This window comes from Triturus cristatus, chromosome 1_2 (genome assembly GCF_964204655.1).
Source record: "Triturus cristatus chromosome 1_2, aTriCri1.1, whole genome shotgun sequence".
Taxonomy (NCBI): domain Eukaryota; kingdom Metazoa; phylum Chordata; class Amphibia; order Caudata; family Salamandridae; genus Triturus; species Triturus cristatus.
The window spans coordinates 858541333-858559126 of NC_140580.1; the positions used below are offsets into that span (position 1 = coordinate 858541333).

The window sequence follows — 17794 nt, forward strand, 5'->3', positions numbered from 1 at the left end:
ACCAAATACCCTTTCTCGCACGTCTGTCACTGGCATTAACGCCGTACGCCGGACTCCCCAGGCTGATTGGAGGGGACTTTAACTCTGTCTTGGATGTGCATCTGGACAGGTCGTTCCCTCCGCTCCGTGCGACGTCCGCTGCCTCCACGGCCCGCGCGTTGGTCGCCTGGTTTTCGCAATGAGGGGTGCTGGATATCTGGCGTACCCTGTGCCCTACAGATCGAATTTATTCATATTACTCCCCTACACATGACCTACACGTGCTGTTGGATAGGATAGTGGGATCCCCGGCGCTGCTGCCACTGGTGGCGAACGCAGAATACTTGGGGCGCACACACTCTGATCATAACCCCCTGAGGCTCCGACTTAGCTGGGAAGCGGGTCGTCCTCGCATACCCACGTGGCGACTCCAGCCTATGGCGCTGGAGGATCCGGACTTCCGCTCTTCAGTGGAAAACGCGCTCCTCTCCTATTATGAACTCAATGAGGGCACAGTGAGTGACGTGTGGGTGGAATGGGATGCGCTTAAAGTAGTGATTCGCCGTCATTGTTTAGGGACCACATGGAATATGCGGAGACAGCTAGCGGGGGTCGCTTACCCGTCTGGAATCCCGGCTGCTGCAACACGAGTGGGGAGGGGGGCGGTGAACGGGCACAACAGTTGGCAGATCTGCGCGCCAATCATGCTGAGCTCCTGGAGCGCTTGAGGTGTCTGAATTATGCGGCACACACGGCCCGCACGCACGCATCGGCTGACAGGGCAGGTCGGCTGCTAGCCTGGCTCTTGAAACAGGAGACCACCCGAGCCCCGGTCATGGCGAAACGCACGCCGGAGGGAGAGCTCAGGTGCACCCACCGGGAAATTCATAGGGTCATGACAGACCACTATGCACAACTGTATCGTGCGCGAGGTCACTGCTCGGGGGATGATCTCGAGCGGTTTATTGGACAGGCTCAACTGCCTACGGTCACTGCAGAACAGGTGGCGGCCCTCAACTGTCCTCTTACACTGGAGGAGATAGGGGACACCATTTCCTCTATGGCATCTGGAAAAACTCCGGGCCCCGACGGGCTGCCTACGGAGTTCTATAAAGCCTATCGTGAACATCTAGTGCCGCACCTCCTCAGGGTATATAGGGCGGCGGTTGAGGCGGGCGCACTACCTCCCTCGATGAGTGAGGCCTATTTGGTGTCTCTACCCAAGCCGGATCGGGACCCTACGGACCTAGGCTCTTACCGCCCGCTGGCGCTCCTCAACACTGACTGCAAGATCCTAGCTAAGGTGCTGGCGGAGCGTTTGGCGCCGGTGGTTACACACTTGGTCCATACGGACCAGAATGGGTTTGTGCCAAAGTGCAGTACGTCCTTGAACCTGAGGAGATTTTTTAGGGTGGCGGCAGACAGTACACGGGAGTGGCCCAGGGCAGGCTGTCTAATACTAGATCTGGAAAAGGCATTTGATTGCCTGGAATGGCGGTATCTCTCGGCACTTCTGCTGAGATTCGACCTTGGCTTGGGGTTCCTACAAATGGTGGGTCTCCTCTATAAAGATCCTACGGTGCGGGTGCGACTGGGACCGTAAATCTCCGACGCCATACCGATCTGCAGGGGAACCCGACAGGGATGCCCACTGTCGCCGCTCCTGTTCGCTCTGGCGATGGAGCCCCTGGCAGCGGCTATACGAGAGCGGACGGGGGCTGGCATACCACTAGGGGACGCTGTACATCATGTGTCACTCTATGCAGACGACCTGTTGGTGTATGTACGGGACGTCGAGGACATTCCACCTCAGCTGGCCCACACCCTGCATGATTTTGCTGCCCTCTCGGGACTCCGGGTGAACGCCAGCAAATTTTGCCTCTACGCGTTTGGCGAGGGGAGACAGGACCCTGGATATGTCTTAAATGGCACCAGAGTACAGTGGAGGGGTGACACCTTCCAATCCTGGCCATTTACCGTCAACCGGCGGACCTACTGGATGGCAATCTGGGCAGGGCCTTCACGGCCAATAAATCTCAGGTACGCTTCTGGAACACGCTTCCGCTTACGGTCACGGGCAGAGTGGCGCTGTCCAAAATGGTGATCCTCCCGCGGCTTCTATACTACTTCGCTAACCTACCTCTTTACATCCCAGCAGCCTTCTTCGCTAAGTTGTCGCAACTCCTTCGGGTCTTCATCTGGGGGAATAGCCGACACAGGATGTCCCTTAAGAAACTATACCTCCCTACGGCCAGGGAGGTTTGGCTGTACCCTGTTTTGAGCATTATTACCTAGCGACCCAGCTGCAGTGGATAGCGTGCTGGTTTGCGGATAGAGGTCGCGAGGACACTGCGTCCATGGGCCCACCGTACACACTTGAGCAGTTGTTGGTGCTCTTCCACCCGGCCTCCAGAAGTGTAACCCCCAGCCCCACTCCTCCTTGCGGTGGCGTATCGATGTTTCCGCAGGAGCCTATTCCTTACTCGGCACGTGCTCCCTTGTGCGCCAGCGCTGCCTTTGGAGGGCACCCCCAGTGGAGTGGGACCGCTTACCTCCCTTGCACTCACACAGTGGCGAGAGGCAGATATTCGGACTCTAGGAGATCTGTACAGTGACAGAGCGCTCCTTTCGTGCGACTTGCTGGTGGAGGAGGTGGGACTACCGCCCAGACAATTCCTGACTTATCACTCCTTAGTTAGGACTTTGGTTGCTCAGTGGGGTGACATGGCCGTGGAGCCCAGCCAGCACCTTACTATACAGTACTTGCACGTCATGGGAAGGGGCCACCATCTGATTCGGTGGTTTGCGGCATCATTGAGGACGCACACGGCGATTACTCTAGAGCCGCTTAGGCACAAATGGGACGCGGACCTGGGGAGGCAGTTGACAGATAAAGAGTGGGAACACATACTGAAAGGCCCGGTGCGCATCCCCAGAAACATGCGCCTCCTCCAGATACAATTATTCGTTATACATAGGGCATATCTCACTCCCGCGGTCCTTAACAGTTACTACCGTCACACGGACGCTAGGTGTCCTAGATGTGCTGAACCAGGGGCCGATCTCATACACATGCTGTGGGGCTGCTGCAAATTGCACACCTACTGGCGTACAATTCACGACTCCCTGCATATTATAACAGGACGGGATATATCATTTGAATGGGTGGTCTACCTTCTGCATCATTTTCGCAGGACACACACAACTAAGGTGACGTCTAGGTTTCTGGATTTAGGGCTTGCGGTCGCAAAGCGCCTCATAACCAGGAGGTGGAAGGCGCAGGACCCGCCCCATCCGCGGGCGTGGAGGCACTCGCTTGCTGCATGGGCCGGAGCGGAGGGAACTGCCATTGGACGGGAGGAGACACTAGGGTTGAGGAAGACGCCCATAGCCGCGCAGTGGGAAGAGCTACTTCAGGCGCTCAGGCATGCTGAGGAGGGGGATGGGAGGGATGAGCAGGTGGGGGGGGGGGGTCGACGCCACGACGGGCAACAGGAGATCCGTCGGAGTGACCTCGTAGGGTTCCACACACAACTTACACCTACATTGAGCGATGTGGGAATACGCACCTGAACACACGATTATGTGCCGCAGTTCCCTCACTACATATCATCGGAGGAGGGGGGGCCGCACGGGGGGCAGGGACAGTGATAGGAGCAATGGAGCTGGTCTACTTTTGAGGTGGTTGAGGTTTTCTAAGTTTGTTTCATTATTGTTTTTGGATAGTGGCTGTGGATTCGGCTGAGGGACTCAACGGGGTATCCTGATGTGCCCATGTGGGGGAATGCAGGGCTGCACATATTAATGTCTGAGATTTGTGCCTTATTAGGGGTTCCACGCAGCTGGGTGGAGTTTCCATGCTGCGACCCAACTATGTTCCTATTATGTGCGCTACGCAATGCTGTTACAATCAGGGAACTCGTATGTTAATGTACCGAATTTCTGTACTGGTGTTTGGAAAAACTAATAAAAACAGATGATAAAAAAAAATAGAATGAAATAACAAGATATCTGGTTTAACTTGTCATCAGTTGGAGGAAAAAAGTACTTGGAAATATATGTCGTATATGTGAAATGTGAAAAAACATGTCTCTTTGTATATGGATTGTTTATGTATAAGTGATATTGTCATACATTCTCACAAAATGTTTTTAATTGTCAAACATACACTAATCATTTGTATTTTGTTACGGTGAAGTACGTCATAGTGAAGTATGTACGTCTTCCATATGTACATTTGAAAGTATGATACAAAAATCTTTTTGAAAAAATCTTTTGAAAAAACAAAGCTAAATATCAAATCGGGCAAAAGTTGGGATGAACTTAGAAATCTCGACACGGAGAACCTTATCTTTTGTGAAAATACCACTAGAATAAGCAAAGTTTATTTTTGGAACCAGAGTAGGAACTCGTATAGATCCCTACCAATTAACTAAATTTAATTTATGGTCTGGGCGGCATTGCGCTGTAGAGAATGTATTTGGAGCCATGCGTTCTGGAGTGCATCAGATGCTCTGGTCTATGTACCTTCTGCCCAGTACACTACGAGGACCATTTCATGGGAAGCACACCTATGCATGCGTAGAAAACAGCGTGTCCTATGCCATCTATTATTTTGCTCTCTTGTGCTACAGAATATGAACTGTTTATTCTGGAGAGTTTAGGGTTTTTCTGTACCTTCTACTGTTTATGCAGTGCAGTGAATAATGGCCCGCTTACACTTCCAGGTACGTAGTAGAGTTAAGAATAGCATTGCTGTACTTTGAGATTGTGGTATTCGATATCCTGCTGCTATATTTTTCTAGAAGATATTAGTGTACTCTATAATCTGCCAACTAATTTGGTGGTTGTGAAGAGTTGATTGGGGATCAGACTACAAATTATTTTTGGTTTTAAAATGACATTTATAGGAGATTGGTTGTCCATGCAGGTTCTGTGACTTATCTGAGATGAGTCTTAAAAGAACCAATTACTTCTGTCCATTATTTCTTTTTCCGGTGAATACTCTAACTGCAGATTCCTAACATTTTGAACTCCCCCAGGCGTGGAACTAGATCCATAAATTGTTTCTGCAGTAGCTCCAGCATGCCAACAGCTTGGACACCCGGCCTTCAAGGTGGCTTCACCCCAGCCATGGATATGATGGCACTGAGCCATACACTGGCTCCACCACTGCATGCTGATGTCAGGTCTTCTCCACGCCCCAACTTTGTGGCAGTGTTCATCGACTTCAAAAAAACGGTTAGTACATTGTGCTAGGGACAATATCCCCTCCAAGGACTACATGCTTTAAACCATGCTGTGCCTGCAGGAAGCAGATGTTGATCCCAGATCCATACAATGTACAATGCTTACCTTTGGTGCTTAGGTTCCAAGAATGACTGGAAGCCCAATAACAAGTGCTCCTTGATACACCCGAAGGTTATCAAGAAAGTCAGAAGCCAAGATGCATGTTGCCAAATGCAGGAAGCGGGGTCAGTCATGTTCACAGTTCCAGCCCGTTCCCAATACAAGCCTTGCTCCTGGTCCAAGTAACCGCCCTCAGCTAAGTCCAATACTAATACTTACCAAAACTGACAGACAGAAGTGGATATTGTCAGTGTAGAAAACAGTGCTAGTCTCTCAATAAAGGAACACAGGAACCTCACAACAGACAATTGCAGATTACTTTCAATTACGGTTTGCACAGCTCACCTCTGGGTCACAACAGTACTGTCCAAGTTCACAAACTTGGAAACTCTTGGAACTTGTGTTCTATTTTCTTCTTGCTCCTTTTACCAGTTCCCACTCAGCTTTGGTTCTTTTCCCCCTCCCCAGTTCCCCGGAGCGCAACATCCTTCCATTTCACCAGTTTTTCATGTGCTTCACTCCATGGCCTCCTCCCTTTACCCGACAGTTAGCTGCTCACGTTACCTATGGTTTTCACAGGATGTGGGGGATTTGTATCTTGGTGTTTCCCTGGCTTCCTCATAGCATGATGCTGAAGAAAGCAGTAAGCGATTAGCCCGTGTCACTTTAAAGTAGACTGTATTTTTTGGTTGTATGCGATTGCTTCGATCGGTGCAAGTCCCCCTAAACCAGAGAGCAGATTCCACCTGCTTCAAGACATAGTCCTATGAAACTAACATTCCTACAGCCAAAAATTTCAGATCCAGTGTTTTTATCTCTTTTTTTACCTCCTGTATTTTTCCTATAGGTCTTCTATTGACACTGAGGTCCCGCTCCAGAGAAGGGTGAGATGGAAGGTGTGCAAACACTGGGTGAACGGTCTCTCTCAACAGATTCCGACACATCACGGCCCAACTCTGATGCCTTATATCAGATACAGAGGAGTACCTCAAGTAGGGTCGCATGCGTTTCAACCTCACTGGGGGGAAACACACAGGGCCAACGAGAAACATAACATGTGCAGGGCAGCAAAACCAAGTGAATGTTCCTGCAAATCATGTTCCAAACCGACCTTTCATATAATCCCATGTATAAAGGCCATGAGAGAATTTCACATCCTGTGCAGGGGACGTGCAAACCGGCTCCTAAATGTAGAGTCCTACAAATCTCAGCTTGTGTTCCATAAGACTGTCAATACTATACCCCTTGTGCATGTAGCCTTACAAGGATTATCTTCTGGGCACATACCCTCCGATTTCCATCCTTCTGAGTTCGAGGGCACTGATTAACCCATCCACTATGCACATAAGGACCAACCTGCATACCCAGTGAAAACCATCCTGTGCGCCCTGCAAATCCCACCCTTCATGTACACATGGCACTGCAGTCTGCCCATCTGTGCAAGGCATGGCTAACTCCTCGATTAGCATGGGCTACTGCGAACCACTTCCATAGGCATTTGGTCTGTGCAGAAAAACATACTCCAATGAGCACAGAGCTCTGCTAATGTGGCCATATGCATGACAAGTAACTGCAAAATGTAAGTGAGTAATCAAAAAGTAACTGAGGAAACACAAGATTAAGCAGTAGACAAACAAGAGGGACACATTCTGCATTTCTAGCCATGGAAGTGCAGTATCCCAGTCTCCTTCACAAAGCCAATCGTTCCCCGGGCTCTATAAGAATTAGTTCACATTGCAGATGAGTGAACAGGCATCTCACCTATTGCGGTACGCTTCTGCCCACGAGTGGCCAAAGAACCTGCTCATTGGCTGACTCTTCTCTTGATCCTGATATCTGTACCTTCCAGTCAGTAAACCACCTAGAGACCATACAAAGAAATCAGATAGAGGTATGAAAAGAACATCAGGGGAGAACAGCAAACTGCTGTGAACCAAATAAACCATTCATGAACGGAACAGCAGAAATGTGAACAGAATAATTTTTCTTTAATTAGTGACGTTATTCCCTTGAATCCCAGGAGTATCAGAAGTGACATCAAATGCCCTGAGATACCCCCTGCAATGGCATCATCACATGCCCTTATATCTCCAAAATGGCATCATAGGGAGGGAACCTAAATGACCAACAGCCCTAAAGGCATCGCAGGAAGGGACTTCGCTGGGGTTAAAATAACTACAATATGTGAAAGAGTAATAAAATAAATTAAAGAGTTACAAATGCAGATACAATGCTTTACTTACCGACCTTACATTAACTAGCATGATGCCATGTTTTGCCAGCAGTGCAGCCGTAATATGGCAGGGGCCTAGCAATGATAGGCCAGCGGGCACAGCTGTCATCTGCTAAGTGCGGCTTCATATATCGAGGTGGACACATGATGTGCAAGATGCAGGGTTAGATCCAAAGTACAACATAATATGCCTGGTATGGCCTCATATACCCAGGCACAGCCCGGTATGGCCAGGTATACTTAAAATGCCTCAAATGTCCAGGTACACTTACAACACACCCAGGTAAAGCCTCACACGCCTCAACACAGCCTTGGTTCCCACGTACAATCACATGCCCACTTCAAGTCTCAGTTGGTCAAGCCTCAAATACCCACATACAATCCATTGCATCCAGTGCAACCTCATACTTCTAGCCATCCTCCTCCAGGTTACTTTTTAAAGAGCGAATTCCCTTGTTGGGAGGGTGAACATTGGTGGCAGATGGTCCGGGCACGGGAGAGAACACTTAAGGAGTCAGAGACTGGAATGTTGAGCGTTACTAAATCATGTGGGAAGGAGCCACCAATGAGGATCCTCTCCATCTGCTGCAGGTGCACCCAACATTTTTGGTACCACTGATGAATAAGGATGCCTGGTGCTTATTCTGCTTGTTCTTGCTGCGGCTACAACACAAGCTGCTTGGCGGACTTTTTCTTTGCCTTCTTCTGCCACATCTTTTTGAAGCAGCGGAGGGAAGAACCATTTCCGTTGCCTGCTAGCACCAGAGCAGAAAAGAAAAGGTCTTTTATTATGGGAGGCAGGTCTCCATACTAACGTCCTGGAGACAAACGTCTAGTCCAGCTGGCAATCGACATTTTTGGGAACCACCAATTTTAAATGAGCTGACAATTGAAAAATAATGTCAGGAATATAAGCAAAATGTGTTTATATTACAACACAGAAAACAGAAGCCTGTTTTCACTTTTTTTTGTATGGATGGATTTGCAGTCTGATCAGATGAATTTCGTTTTAAGTTAAACTCACCATCCAACTCCCTTGGCCGCCAGGACCTCCTTTCACTCGTTCCTTCCTCTCACTGTAAATTATGCTCTTTCCCATAGACACTTATCGCATCCACTCGATTACCCACATTAATAATGTTATCCCCCGACTCCCTGCATGGGCCCGCAAGGTGAATGATGTAGTTGTGCATTTGATAAAATCCATTAAATGTTATAAAAAAATTAAATAAGGTTACCAGATCCGTTGACCCTCTCCATACCCGCTTCTCACATTGTCATCGACTTGTTTGTCCCATCTGCACTCGCTCTACATGCACTCATCCCCTCACAGTTCTTACCACACCCACACCCACACCCACACACACACACACACTCCCCCTCCCCCCCAGCAACACTATTTAGAATATTTACAGGCAGTCACCACATCACCATGTGTGTCAGATTCCTCTCTCTCATTGACACAATGTAAAGAAATGCTGAAACCAAGAGTAGTGCAGACTTTTCTATTATCTGTTTTTAAGCAGGTCAACTAAACAAATGAAACACAGCAAAGACGAAATGAGGACGGTAGCTGTTGGCTTCTGGACTAAAACAATCAGTAGTCAAATGTTTAAGGAGCACTGGCTATCAAAAGAGTAACAGTCTGGAGTCCAGGAAGGAACCACTAGGGGTAACCCCCATCCTTGGTCCCAACCATATCACCTCAAAAGCCTTTCCTTTATGGTGTTGAACTAGAGGAGAGACAAAGGGTGGCAACAAATGAAAGTAAATATGGATCTCTGAGAGCCCTGTCTAACTTATGTCACTTTCATCTCTCACAATTATTAACTAGCTTTCTATCAAAAGGGTGATGTTCAGACAGTCTTGTTTTTAGGTCAAAGCCTACCAGAGAATTGAGCTGTCTGGTTGCGAAAAGACTTCTTGTGGATATTCTGAGAGCTTGCCGCAGAACGCATTTCGCCCATTGGGTGCCATTGGCTGTGTGGTTTGTAACTCACATCTTCTGGCTTTCTTTTTGCTGGCTATATTTGTTTAAGGCTGTCCTGCTTGAGTTAGTCCCTCCTGTTGAGACTACCCTGCTTACTATATTCTTCAAAGGGCTTGCTTTATGTAAACATGCCTGTACATTTTGTTCTCATCTTGTCATTTTGCTGTGAGTTAAAAGACAGAAGTCAAATGTCAGGCTCTGTCTTCTGAGAGAGCTTGGTGTTTACTTTTCTTTCTCTGACTTCCAGGTTGGAGTGTTTATGTGGAAATCTTGTTGGGGTTGTGGCTTTTTTTAAGCACACACTAAAAGTTAGATGTCTGTAAATTAGCTGTTCAGATATTTCAGAATATAGCTGAATCAGGAAAGCACATATAAAGCACATTCTTTGTTAATGTTGAAGTGTGATGGCAATATGATCAAAGCAAATCAATACATTAGGTAATGCTAGTTACATTATCGTTTGCATGCAGTGTAGTTTTATTAGGAAACCTGTATGTCAGAGCAAATGCTACTGTCATTTCAATTGAAAATGTGTTGTCTGTAATTGCTGTGTGCTAACAAACCAAGCATACTCCACTTTATACCACTCCACTCTGTACTAATGCACCCTATGCCACAGTACTGCACTCTACGCTACTGTACTGCACAACATGCAAATGCACTCTATGCCACTCTACTCTGCACCATTCCACTCTACACCACTGCACTCTAAGCCACTCCACGCCTCTCTACTGTACCCTACCCTACCCCACTCCATATCAATGCACTCTACATCACTCTACCCTAAACACCACACCAGGCCACTCCACTTGTCACCACTGCACTCTACACCACTCTACACCACAACACTGCACTCAACGCCAATTCACTCTACTTTGTACCATTGCACTCTACGCCATTGCGCTGTACACCACTGAATTCTACATCATTCTTCTCTGCACCATTGTACTCTCTGCCTCTGAAATCAATGCCACTCTATTCTGTACCACAACACTCTATGCCACTGTACTGCACTCTGCATCACTGCACTCTACACTCTACACTTCAACACTACACTCTATGCCAATGCACTCTAGTCTGCACCACTCTAATCAATGCCACTGCACTTTACACTACTCTACACCACTCTACTCTGTGCCACTGCACTCTACGCCACTGCATTCTGCACCACTCCACTCCATGTCACTGCATTCTATGCCACTCTACAGCAATCTATGCCATTCTACACAATTGCCCTCTACGTCACTACACTTTTAGTCTCTATTCTACTCTGCACCACTGCACTATGCCACTGCTCTCTACTCTGCACCACTGCCCTCTACTCTGTACCACGGCACTCTACGCCAATACACTTTACGCCCTATACTCTACGCCGCTCTACTCTGCATCACTCTACTCTTCCAACACTCCACTCTATGCCAATGCAACCTATGCCACTCTAATCTGCACAACTCTTATCAAAGACACTGCGTTCTACACCACATCACTCTGCACCATTCTAGTCTGCACCACTGTACTATACACCACTGCACTATGCTACTATACTACGCACCACTTCACCCTTCGCCACTCTACTCTGCATTACTTGACTTTACGCCACTGCACTCTACATCAATGCACTCTACTGTGCACCATTGTACTCTATGCCACTGCATTATGCGGCACTTCACTCCACGCTACTGCATTCTAGGCCACTCTACTGGATCTGCGACAGAACTACGCATGCCTTTACAACACATCCTCATCAACGCATATATGCCTTTACCACGCAAAATCTTGCCCTTACCACGCATGCCTTTACCACAAAAATATAGGTATCTGGCAGATAAGTATAAAGGATAATATGGGTGTGTGTGTAATATATATATATATACACACACACACACACACCCGCACACACACCTTTACAACGAAAATGTAAGCATTTTGAGGGTAAACAGCACTCTACTCCACTGCTTTCTACGCTGCTGAACTGTATGCGACTGCAGTCTATGCCAGTCCATGAGACTCCCTTTCTATGCCACTCCACACAATGTCACTCTACTCTGGGTCACTTCACTCTACTAAACTTCACACCACTTTACTCTATACCACTCCAAGCCACCACGATACTCCACTCTGTTCCACTTCACTCAAAGCCACTCCACTCTGTTATATGCCACTCCATTCTACTCCTCTCTGTGCCACTTTACACACCTTTCCTCCACCCTTCGCCATTCTATTCTACTCTACAACATGCCATTTACTGTGTCACCTTACTCCACTCCAAGTCACGCCACTCTATGCCACTTTACTGACACTCCATGCCGTTCTCCTCTACGCCACCTATTTTAAGACATGCTGAACAGCAGCCGCGCTGATGTACAACATGGCTAAACACACTGGCATAGCCAATAGCTCTTGCATAGGAGAGAGTTATTGTCTTTACCAAGGCTGTTTTTTTTGTTAAGTCAAAGGCAGGTACAGGCCTGTGATACACAGTGGCAAATTTCTGGACAGTTGTTCTGTTTCTGGGGTTCACTTTCGCTAAGAACAAAGATCCTGCTGTATCCAAGGTGGGGGTCAAGGGTCATTACCAACGCATACTGACACTGTAGTGAGGGTATGGCGGACGGCCACAGACCTCCTTACAGAGTACACTGTGTATGGAAGGGACTGTGGGAACAGAATCATTTGCTGGGAACTCGAAAATGGGATACAATTGGTATGTATGCCATAGCTGAGGGTAGTGCACTAAACTTCTGTTAACAACTCCAACAGGAGTTTGAATGGACAAAATCCGAATTCTGCAGATACATGCAACTTCCAGACATCCCACTGAAGTACACAGAACGGAGGGCACTGAGTTGATAGATGGATCCCTGTTATGGAATGGGTACTTTCTGAGCCACTGTCTGACAAAGCTGTTTCACGGATTCATAGGACCTTGGTATACAATATAGGGCTTTTTTGTTAACCTTAAGGTCAGAATGGGCACTGGACCTGCGGGAGGGGGGGTTAATTTAGTGGTAACAAGCCTTGCAACACCCATGTGAAGGGACCATAACACAGGATTCAGACTAGTGTAAAAATATTTCAGATGGTTAATGATTCCTGTACGAGATTTTAAATTTGGCAGGACACCCAATGATCTACGTGCTAGTGGTTGTGGGCAGATCGGTGAATTCTATGACACACTTTAGCAGTGTCCTAAACTAAGCCCTTTTATGAATAGGGCGGGCAAAATATTGGCCAGGACCACAGAGGTGAAAATGGAAGACAGTGCAAGAGTAATGCTGTCGGTTATTTGGAATGAGCTGACTCCTCCCAGGTATAATAGTTCTGTGGGCTGACTGATGGTGGGCCTGGCGAGCTGCGGCTAGGATCTGGGAAAAGGGACAGACACCTGTACATCAGGCAAGAGGCTCTTCTTAGAGATATGAAAATGCATGGGATCCCTGAATGCGCTACCATGGGATATCGTAGGTGGTTACTGTAACTAAATGACCCACTAACGGACAAATCACCTGCCTTGTTGAGAGGTTCTTCCCTTTTGTTTTGCACAGTGTAAGCGGTGCTTCGGGGATAAGAGAAAATAGTGATGACCTTTGTGTAAATGGGTGAGAAGCTCCTCTGAGGCCACCTACTTCAAATCTCTTAGTGTTTATTGTACTTGACTCTCCCATCGATTGGACGTGGAACACCTATTGTTGATCTTGTAGGTTATATTGAAAAATCAATAAAGATATATTTTTTAAAACATGCAGTATTTAGCAGCAGATGCTTTATTCTGAACGTCTATATCCCTTACTAGTAGAAAATTTGTCTGAACCCTCAAACACTAATACAGTGGATCCAGGACAACTCTTCCACACCAACCCACAAACACAAGAATCAAATTCATGAAGTATGTGGACATTGGAGGCTCCATTCTCTCTTCTACATCAATCACCTGCCACAGAAACAGAGAATCAGATTCACAGGTGAAAGAGAAACCTCAGGATCACCACCCTCCTCCATACAATTTAGTCCTTACCAGCCAAGGGATTGTAAGCATAGAATCGGATACCCAGGTGGCGCAGGCATGGCAGAAGCTCTGTCTCCACCTGCCGAGTGGTTGCATTGTACATCCCCTGAAAAGAAAATGGAAATATCACACAGGTGAACATTACAGCAATGCACTTTAATGTTTGATGTGACCCTGATCCTCTTATTTGCAATTCAGTGAACAGGTGTGACTGTTCTATCAAATTGATCGGCTTCTAGATGCCGACCACTCCTGCTAACGATCAGCCAGTCATTCTCCTGCAATTGTAAATCCAGAACTACATTACAGAAATGATTTCCAACACAGAAGTAGTCCATCAGTGTAAAGTATCTTTTTTGTCCTCAGAAGCTCATCTGCACCTTAGCAAGAGTCTAAGAAAAAAGGTTATATGTCCTTTGATACTCAGAACAAAATGCAGTGGTTTGGGTGTACGTAAAGGAAGACAGAACCTCTGTAGGGGTCATTTACAGAAGAAAGCAGTTTCAAGCTCAATTTCCAAAAGGTTTTCCTAAAAGCAGAAATATATTTTGTGACTTGTGAGCCTCCTTTTCAATTTGGTCTTCCGATTATTAAAGTTTTTCAAGACTACAGGCATTAAATCCTGAAAGCCATGAGGCGACTTTCCTCACCCGGGAGGCCAAGAGCCTGTGAGTACAATTCAGACCTCCACTGACCCCAATATTTCCCTATATTTCTTTGAGTTGAAACATTTAATCCGAGAAAGCCAAATAATGCCAGCATCTGGACATCAGAAAAAAAACCATAATTTACTACAATACCAAGCATAATTTTTGTTTTCTTAAAATCTGCTATAATCAATTTTATTTGCATTATGTGGCGCTACATTTTCTAATACCATCTATGCAGTCAAGGGACAGCCTTGTAGGCCCATCTCCGCTCTAAACATAGCAAGTTATTTGGGATAACATTTGAGTCAGTTTCAAAACCAGACCAGGGTATGTAGCTTGTTTCTAGGCTCCTTGTTGGCTTCGGATGCCTCTGGCAGTTCTGCTACCAGCGGCATCCTGCTTGACAGTAATATTACCCTTGATAAACAACTTAGTTGTCTACAAAGTGTGCTTTTACTATCTTTCGTCTATTGAGACTTATTTTCGCATTTTTGTCTTTTCTTCATCCAGTTACCAAAATCAAAGCGTTTGTTCAGTTACAAATTGATTTGGTAATGCAGTGTACATCGGTCTCCGTGCCACACATATTTATCACCTTCATATGATCTAAGGGATTTTGATGAGACTAAACAATTAAGAACACGTATCTACCCATCTCAAACCGCCACACTGGCTAACTGTAGGCAAGAGGATTACTGCATGCATTTTTTATAAAATCTTTAATGATCTTGGCCCCAAGTTTCTATCTAAGAAATCTGTGAAACATATTCTTTCAAGGAATTTAAGATCTGGAACACAAAATCTTCGCCAAGTAGACACAGATATAGGAAATGGGGCTTTAGGGCATTTTTATGGAGATCAAGGTGGCCACATCGGGAGTAGCCTGTGGTTCTTGCTACAATCCATCCTGGATCATCTTAAATTCAGGAAACATGATACTTAGCTTTTTGCTCTCTAGGTTTTGTGACTTTTCATATTTTAAGTTCCTTCCGACGCCTTCTCGGCACCAAGAGACTCCTTGAAATTATATGTCGCTCTTAACAAATATCCATAATTTGATGATAACAATCATCAACAAAATAGCATTTGGATAATAGGCTACATGGCCGGCACAGACCTAATGACACCACAACTGTGATGGATTTTGAATACAATGTCACATATGCTTATCGTTCTTTTAATGAGAAACTGTTAATTCAATGTTTGTTTTTTTATTGCGATTAGGGTGGTCTTTGTCATATCCTAGTATTTTAAATCCTAAAAGACTATAATTCCTGACCATTGTGATGTCACTGTTGTGTGGATACTCCCCAGTTCAATGGTGCTCCAGTGAGGACGGCGTTTAAGGCATGGAAATGCAGAGCTGGAACCTGCAGGTACAGAAGGGACTGCAGCTCCATGTATTGCATTACTGCAGGAAGGGAAGTTTCGTTTGTGAAATCACCGCATTAAGGGGAACTCCCAGGCCAGATTTATACTTTTCGAAATATCCACTGAATTTGAATCTTGACGCTCACGGACAGTACAGAACAATCGTCCAGTACCAAGGAACACCCTCTCCATTGGTTAAAGTCTTTCATTGCTGCCAACCATGACCATTAACAAGTCCAATTCAGCCCCCTCATCCCTGAGCCTCAAACCAAATCCTGCAGCTGGGCAGGCCATCAAACTCTGGGAGGAAAATACTTAAATGTTTTATTTTAATGAGCGTCCTTTTTTAATGTGCTTTTTAACTAAGATTCTGTTATGGGTTTTATGTATAATAATTATTGCATATAGTTTTATGCAAAAGTTGAACAATCAAGTGTACAACTATCACCCACAACTCCTTCAGCTGATTGCAAAGGCCGCCACATCCTCTCAGACATTTTCATGTGACCTGCGTGTTTACCCCTCCGAAGGATTGGCCTGAGCTTACTCTAGTCAAATACCTGTCCTGTATACCCTCAGTCTGAGCAACTGTGTGCTGAATTGCATTACACTGACTTGAGACAACCTACTCTAGTGGCTAATGCGACACTTATGCTAAGAACAAATATAGTTTAACAGCACCATACAGAGAAGGAATGAGTCTCACCTGATACACGGTTGGGAGCACCCAGTTATTGTTCTTGCAGATTTGGTAAGCCTCCATCACCTCCCATGATGCGTAGTTGGACAGGCCCAGCTCCTTGAACTTGCCCTGTAACAGAACAGTAGGGTGATGAAATCTGTCAAATACTTGCAGCCCAGGCAAATATCGTGCCCTGGTCCCATAGCAGGACAGTCAACATAATTGAACACATAGCAAGATCATTTGCTTCATGAATAATTTTACTATCCGAGGATTGTGGGTGTAAGATCTGTATATATGAGCAATAAGTAACCTTCACCTCTTCTGGCAGACAGAACAACAACCCTAATTTGCTGAGCACTTGGATGCAGGGAGCTAAATCGGCACTATGAACAATTCTGGCCTCTCTCTCCATCTGTGATCACCCATGACCGGCTGGCACAGTGGTCACAGTTCTGGCACATTTGCAGAACAAGCTTTATGGGCTGACTCAGAGAACACTCTTTTACTAGCAGCACTATGGAAAATGTAGGTTGAACCATTCAAACATGATTGTTAGTACCCCGGAATATTTCAGCAACACTCGTATTTGCAGAGCTTTGGCATAAAACAGCTGGCACCCTGTAAAATAATTATATCAATTTCGATTACATTTTAATTCCTGGCACAGACGTTTCAGTGGGCTATTAAATGGCACAGGACGTATTGAGCATTACACACAGACACTACAGTTAACAAGCATTGGTGTAGTCACTAGATCTGGTATTGGACACCAACCTTTAGGCATGGGCAAAATCAAAAGTACTTAAAACGGTCCTTTATTTTGGTGGAGAAAGTCCCCTTTTCAATGCTTAGAGAATTCACTAATGGGGACATTTAAAAATCTGAATAGGCTAGAGGAAGAAAGTCATTTAGAGATCTGGCAGTCAGACGTTAGCTTTGAAGATTATTCTTTTTTTCTGAGACACACTGCACAGTTCAGTAGGCCTCAACCCTATGCAAGGTAGTCAAAGTACACATTAGAGTAGTTTGTATTGTAAATGAGGCAGGCATACTGAAGTCAGTAAAGTTGCAAGTGACAAGATAAAGACCGATAAGGATGGCAATAGTGACACTTCCAATTCTGCACTTCCATATCCGATACGGTTGCCTTGAATACATCCCTTGAACAAAGTAGATGGCCAAAATAATTCCCAATTGTTCTTACTGTTTAATTTAGTTATGGATATCTGTAAAGTGCTAATGTTTTATCCCACCACCATAAATACATTCTATAACAAACTCTACCGAGTTACTGATAAAAAAAAAAGAGTAAACTTCATAAGTTATATAGCTGGGTACAGCCATGTTTTTACATTTTTCAGGATTTAAACAAATAGGATTTTATACGGAGGTGTAGAGGGGCATCTTGCTCCAGCTAGTGTCTGCCACCACTGAGAAGGCTCACCCACCAAATCACTTTAAACAAACTTGAAGCACCTCAATCAAGAATTGCCCCTATATCTCAATTGGCGGCTAGGACAATACAACCAGC

At 45.8% G+C, this 17794-nt stretch overlaps 1 protein-coding gene across 1 annotated transcript in view; it reads right to left on the reverse strand.

Moving 5' to 3' along the window:
* LOC146868165 (aflatoxin B1 aldehyde reductase member 2-like) overlaps positions 1–17794 on the reverse strand; it is a 270736-nt gene that overhangs the window by 61366 nt on the left and 191576 nt on the right. The window contains exons 3-5 of the mRNA XM_085609064.1: positions 16285–16389; positions 13567–13663; positions 7090–7189 (exon numbers count right to left, since the gene is read on the reverse strand). Coding sequence (XP_085465190.1) covers positions 7090–7189; positions 13567–13663; positions 16285–16389 — 302 coding nt within the window. The remainder of the gene's footprint in view (positions 1–7089; positions 7190–13566; positions 13664–16284; positions 16390–17794) is intronic.